The sequence below is a fragment of the Danio aesculapii genome, chromosome 13 (genome assembly GCF_903798145.1).
Source record: "Danio aesculapii chromosome 13, fDanAes4.1, whole genome shotgun sequence".
Lineage (NCBI taxonomy): Eukaryota > Metazoa > Chordata > Actinopteri > Cypriniformes > Danionidae > Danio > Danio aesculapii.
In genome coordinates, this window is record NC_079447.1 from 49,661,400 (window position 1) to 49,668,045 (window position 6,646).

General features: G+C 38.8%; 1 protein-coding gene across 2 annotated transcripts in view; it reads right to left on the reverse strand.

The window, feature by feature from the left end:
* Window positions 1-778: 778 nt before the first annotated feature.
* timm23b (translocase of inner mitochondrial membrane 23 homolog b (yeast)) overlaps window positions 779-6,646 on the reverse strand; it is an 18,556-nt gene continuing 12,688 nt past the window's right edge. Inside the window, exon 7 of one of the 2 annotated variants that reach the window (XM_056470366.1) lies at window positions 779-2,112. In XM_056470366.1, the coding sequence (XP_056326341.1) occupies window positions 2,000-2,112 (113 nt within the window). In that variant the 3' untranslated portion in view covers window positions 779-1,999. Of the gene's footprint in view, window positions 2,113-5,616; window positions 6,584-6,646 lie in introns of those variants that run through there. The other variant, XM_056470365.1, reaches the window with a different exon arrangement.

A 6,646-nucleotide genomic window follows, 5' to 3' on the forward strand; every position in this document is an offset into this window, starting at 1 on the left:
AAAAGAAGATTGGAGAAATGTTGCCTGGTCTGATGATTCTTGATTTCTGCTCCGACATTCGGATGGTCGGCTCAGAATTTGGCGTGAACAACATGAAAGCATGGATCCATCCTGCCTTGTATCAACGATTCAGGCTGGTGGTGGTGTAATGATGTGGGGGATATTTTCTTGCCACACTTTGGGCCCATTAGTACCAATTGAGCATCGTGTCAACATCACAGCCTACCTGAGTATCGTTGCTGACCATGTCCATCCCTTTATGACCACAGTGTACCCATCTTCTGATGGCTTATTCCAGCAGGATAACGCACCATGTCATAAAGCGTGAATCATCTCAGACTGGTTTCTTGAACATGACAATGAGTTCACTGTACTCAGATGGCCTCCACAGTCACCAGTACTAAATCCAATAGAGCATCTTTGGGATGTGCTGGAATGGGAGATTCGCATCATAGGATGTGCAGCCGACAAATCTGCAGCAACTACGTGATTCTTTCAAGCCAATATGGAGCAAAATCTCTTGAGGAATATTTCCAGTACCTTATTGAATCTCTGCCACGAAGCATTAAGGCAGTTCTGAAGGCAAAAAAGGGTCCAACCTAACACTAGTAAGGTGTACCTAATGAAGTGGCCGGTTGGCTGGTGAGTGTGTGTATATAAATAAATGAGAGGAACTCAGAAATAAAAAATAGTTTCTGACCAACAGTCTGCTGATAAAATACAATTAGAAGCTACACAAGACTGCTAATATTCTGCTTTATTAATGCTAGTTGTCATATAAACCCATTACACATTTAAGTAAACACTTCACTAAATGCATAAGCGTGAAAAGAATATTTCTAACACAGACTAGCAACATTAAATATGTACTTCTAGTAACGGATATACATTCAGGTGTCTGTTAAAGGGATAGTCCACCTAAAAATGAAAGTCTCCTGTTAATTCACTCACCCACAGGTCATTAAGATGCTCTTCAGTAGAACATTAAAGAAGATTTGGAGCTGAATCCGTGGTCTTTAATGAGTATTATAATGGCAGTCAATGGTGATGGTTTTTATTACTATTATTAAAAGTAAATGCACATCAATAGTGGCTCCTGAAGACACACTGAGGTCTTGTGATGAGTAACAATCGGTCCGTGTAAGAAACTGAACATTATTTACAATATTAGAAGCTTTAATCCACAGCCTGGTCAAACATATTGGCGAATGTAGTCTGATTGTAGTCCAAATATCTATCAACAAAATGCTCCACTGGACCTCCCGTCCAAGTGCGGACCCTCGCACATTCGTCATCAAAGCGACTAGACTACAATCGGACTACATGTGCCAATATGTTTGACCAGGCTGTGGATGTAAGCTAGTAATATTATAAATAATGTTCAATTTTCTTACGTGAACATATCATTTTACTTCACAAGACCTCAGCGTGCCATCAGGAGCCGCAGCTATTGATTTGGACTTGTTTGTATGTGATTATTTTGAAATCTTAAAAAACCTGTCACCATTGGCGGCGAGAATACGAATCATTGCAGATTCAGCTCAAAATCTGCTTCAATGTTCTACTGAAGGCCAAAAAAGGCACCTACATCTTGGACGACCTGCGGATGAGTAAATGAACAGGAAATACTCATTTTGCTTGAACCATTCCTTTAACTCAATGCAGATGGAATGATAATGAAATATGTTCATGTCGTAAAACACATTCAAAATGAGGAATTTGTAGGAAATGCTGCCAAAATCAAACACCAAACGTGGGTTTTCTAGTGCAATGCTTTTGTTCTTGACATAGTATGACATATTTGGTCTGTATGACTGCTTAATGTACTAAAACGCATATTACAATTCATAATAATTCAAATATTCTCTATATTTATTGATAAATGATCAATTTTGGAGCAATCTCTCAGTTTAGCTGTACAGTTGATGCGCACAGTATTTGCATGGAATCGATCTTAATAATGGTATTGTGAAAAATTGAGCATTTGTTGAGTATCTCATCAGTAGCGAGTGGGAGAGCTTCCCTTTAGGTGGTCCCAGTTATTATAGAGAGCATAGAGTCCAGAAAGCGTCAGTCCGGCCAATCCACCCCTCGCTGCCCCCCGCAACCCTCCTGCAACAGGACACACAAAACATCAGCAGCTTTTGTGTATGCGCCTTTAGATTAACTTTACCTTTAATATTTTAGCAGATGTTTACTTATTGCAGTAAGTGAAGTTTATTTATGAACTAATTTCGAGAGGATCACATGCTTATGATTGCCTGCGGTTGGTCCCGCATTATCCAATTCACGATTCACCAATCAGAAGATTCCTAAACCACTATAAATACCCTCAGTTCCATATAACAGCCATCTTTGATTTGAAGAATCCCCTCTTCCACCCCTACTCCTCCTCTTTTCCTAGATGGATGGCACGGTGGCCCAGTGGTTAGCACTGTTGCCTTGCAGCAAGAACGTCACTGGTTATAGTCCTTACCAAGTAAGCCGATGTTTCAGTGCGGAGTTTACACGTTCTTCCCATGCTCGCGTGGGTTTTCCCCAGGTTCCTCGGTTCCTCCCACCGTCGAAAAACATGCAACTTAAGTTAATTGACTAATCCAAATCAGCACCATAGACGTGCTCCCAAGTAAGTAGTTATCTCTTAAGAGCAATCCCTATCTGTTCATTAGCTACTACAGCAGGAGAGTTCTCGAGATCTACCTGAGCTCAAACTCCCCTCTCGCCTTGCAAATGGGAGGGAGCCCCGGGCTCGAGGATCTTATGAGCTCAGGGCTCTCTCCCGGGACAGCATGCCAAACAAGCTTTCTAATCAATCATCAGCTAAGTGTGAATGCTTGAAATAAGTAAATATACCAAAGAAGTGGACACTAAGGGGAGAAATGGTATAAAAATATAGTATTTTTTATATACAGTAGTATGAAGACATAAATAAATGACAATGGAAGTAAATAAATAAAACATTGTATGTAACGAATAACTGATAACTACGGCCAGACGGAATCTGCGGACATTTTTTGCTATTTCTGTGCAGAATTGCGTTAAGGATCTGCAGATTTCTGCTGAATTATTTTGGGAGAATCATAACTATAACCTTAATATAGGAAATAAAGTAATACCTTTTCAACTATTTAATGTTTACAATGCAAATCTAATTAGATTCACATTATTTGATAAACAAAGCAAGTCTCTCATATAATATATCTACTAAAAGACAGAAAATATGACTTTAAAAACTGTACTGTACATAAATCATATGAATATTTTCATATTATCAATAATATTACTGTAATTAATTAAAAAAAACTGAATAAATATAAATTTACACACATTTACACAAGTAAATAAACAGAATTAATGATGTGCTGAAAATCTGCTGAATTCTGCGTGCACAGATTCCGCGTGCGCCTACTAATAACCAACCAGTGGTGGTTTTAATCTAGCTGAAAATTCAGTCAAAATGTTAAGTCATTATGAAATACCCGAGCCAAAGTCAGTCATCATCATTATGAGCTTAAACGTCTCAGTTATTGAGCAAAAATGTGAACACAAGGGGTTTGTTTTTGGGTGTGTTTTCTCCTATGATGAGCAACTCATTATTATGGAGGAAAAATAAGCCACAGTTGTTTCCCCGGTGGCCTGCAGCAACTTACATTTAAAGAGTTAATTTACCTCAATTTCCTAAGAAGAGACTACTTTGGTTTAGATTGGGATATTTCTTTCTTAAACATGGAGCATTTTCAGACGTAAACACCGTTTTCAAATTGATCCAGATTAGTGTGGACGTAGCCCTTGTGAACGGCTGCTGAGTTGTTGCGCTGCTGTGGTCTTCTCTACCTAATTCCATTGACTGCACATCTGGACTGACTGTATCTGAGTTCATGAACTGAACTATGACCTTGTCATTGAGGATGAATACAAATACCGGTGCAGCCCTGGAATGCAAGCATAGCTGTAGTGACAATCTCACAGACAGATGGAGAAACTCAGAGCTTCGCCCATAGCCAGAGCATGCAGAGGAGCGATAGAGCTTTGTCAGGACTCCACACCCAGCATGAGTTCAGGCTTGATAAGTGCTCATTGAACTGGGGGTATGAGCCACCAGAGCCCACCCTTTAAACACAAACACCAGAGGAACACTCCAAAATAACACGCTGTCTCCTTAAAACATGTTGCCACGCGTCTACATTCTTGCTTTCTGTCAAAATATAACAGAAGCTGTCCACATATGCAGAACAACAACACAGACAACGCCAGTAAAATATAAACACTCACTATATGAGTTTATAGCACAATAATGATCAACCAAGACTTCCTGTGCGCTTGTAAATTCAGCCTGTTTGACTTTTGACTGTGAGATAAAGAGAGATCTTATGACAGTCTTAGGAGACATTAAAGAGAAACTGCGTGCACTGCAAAACTCTTATCTGACAGTGAGCCAAATGCTTTTCAGCTTATCAAGCAATGCGCTGCATCAGAAACTTCCCCTCTAGGAAACATGAAGCATGATGGGAAATTATTTTGTGACTTCCTAAAGAAAGTTTTCCCCTATTATCTTTTAAATGTGAATAGGCTACAGGAAAATACCTGTGGGGTTATTCAGCAGGAACTTCCTTATAGAAACTGTGGCCTTCAATGACCTTAAAGGGATAGTTCATCTAAAAATGAAATTCAGTCAAATTCAAGTTGTTTGGTTTGTGATGACTTTAACTAAAATGTGTTGAAGTTAAAGCATGTTTGTTTTTGTTTTCTCTTTTATTAATATATTGATTCGTTTGCTTGCTTGAACATTTTGATTTTGGTTTACTTGATTAAACCAGTGTTTCCCAACCCTGTTCCTGGAGGCACACCAACAGTACATATTTTGGATGTCTCCCTTTTCTGACCCATAAACTTCAGGTGTTGAAGTCTCTTCTGATGTTATGATGAGTTGATTCAGGTGTGTTTGATTAGGGAGAGAATGAAAATGTGTACTGTTGGTGTGCCTTCAGGAACAGGGTTGGGAAACACTGGATTAAACCATGTGTTTGTTGAAGCTTAATTTTTGATTTAATTGAATTATTTGAGAAACTGTCGTGTTTTTTTTTTTTGACCCCTTGCGCACAACCCACTTTATCAGCCAAATACCGCTACAAATGACCTTAAAGGGATGGTTCATCTAAAAATGAAAATTCTGTCATTTATTGATCCTTCATTTGTTCCAAACATGATCGAGTTTCTTCTGTTGAACACAATCAAAGATATACTGAAGAATGCTGGAAAAAGCAGACATTAGCTATGTTTCCATCCACCTATTTTTATGCGCATTTTGGATATTATTATTAAATCAACCCATTTTTGATGTCTCCTTTGTCTGTCACACCCGTGAACTTTACCTTTAATATTTTAGCTGATGCTTGCATCCAAAGTGACTTACAATGAGGAAGGAATCAAGCCATTCATCATTAATTGCTGCCAAAACTCCTAATACAATGCTACTAGAGAGTCAGTTATTAAATGGTCATGATGGTGATGCTCAGGTAACTTTTTTTGGAAACTAAGTTGTAGATACGGTATAAAAATATGGCATGTTTTTTTAATATGGTATGAAGACATATAAATGAACTACAATGGAAAGACTTATTGCAGTAAGTGAAGCTTATTTATAAACTAATTTCGAGAGGATCACATGCTTATGATTGCCTGCGGTTGGTCCCGCATTATCCAATTCACGATTCACCAATCAGAAGATTCCTAAACCACTATAAATACCCTCAGTTCCATATAACAGCCATCTTTGTTTTGAAGAATTCCCCCTTCCGTTTCTGTGCGGAGTCTCCTTTGTCTGTCACACCCGTTACCGGTCTTTCAGTCTCTGCTAATGAGCTGATGATCAGGTGTGTTTGGTGAAGCAGACATGGGCTGTTTCTCAATTCCAAGAACGCAGAGAACGGACTTGCGTTTATGTGGAGAGCGGTCTTGCCAGGTGTCACCTCAGAAGAACGAACTCGGGAGACCACGAGAACAGAGAATGCGTCCTGTGAGAAATGAGATGCTGCGTTCTTCCTGATGGTCATGTGACCTTCACGCTTTTTAATGGAAAATTATGTAAACATTACAGCATTCATACGATGATTAATTGTTTTTTCCTTTTCACAATATATACTCTGCATAAAGACTTTACTAATATACATTGCACAATATAAATAAAACATATTTTAATACAAATTTCAGCAAATAAACACCCTTAATGTGTTTATTCCTTTATTAAGATGTCCATGCTAATGTTTATATTCGCCATCTCATTTAGGGAAACTCATGAGGTAAATAATTGATATCTCTGAACTTCAATAATAAATCTAAATAAAATGCTGCGCTTCCCACCTCCAGTCGCAATGACTTCTGGGAATTCTAGAGTGCTCAAGTCTGCATCGTCACATGATCGATATCAAAAACACATCCAGGAAGTTTCACGCGTCCTCTGTTCTTGTGGTCTTAAGTATTGGAACTGAACTTTGGCAGTTGATGATGGCGCTACACGAGAACACGAGGACGCAAGACCACAGAAGAACGCATATTAAGAAACAGCCATGGAATATGTGCAGAGCTGAATGGAACGTGGTTGAGAAACACTTCTCTATGAAGTCTTCAGCAAAAAAGGAAGTAGATA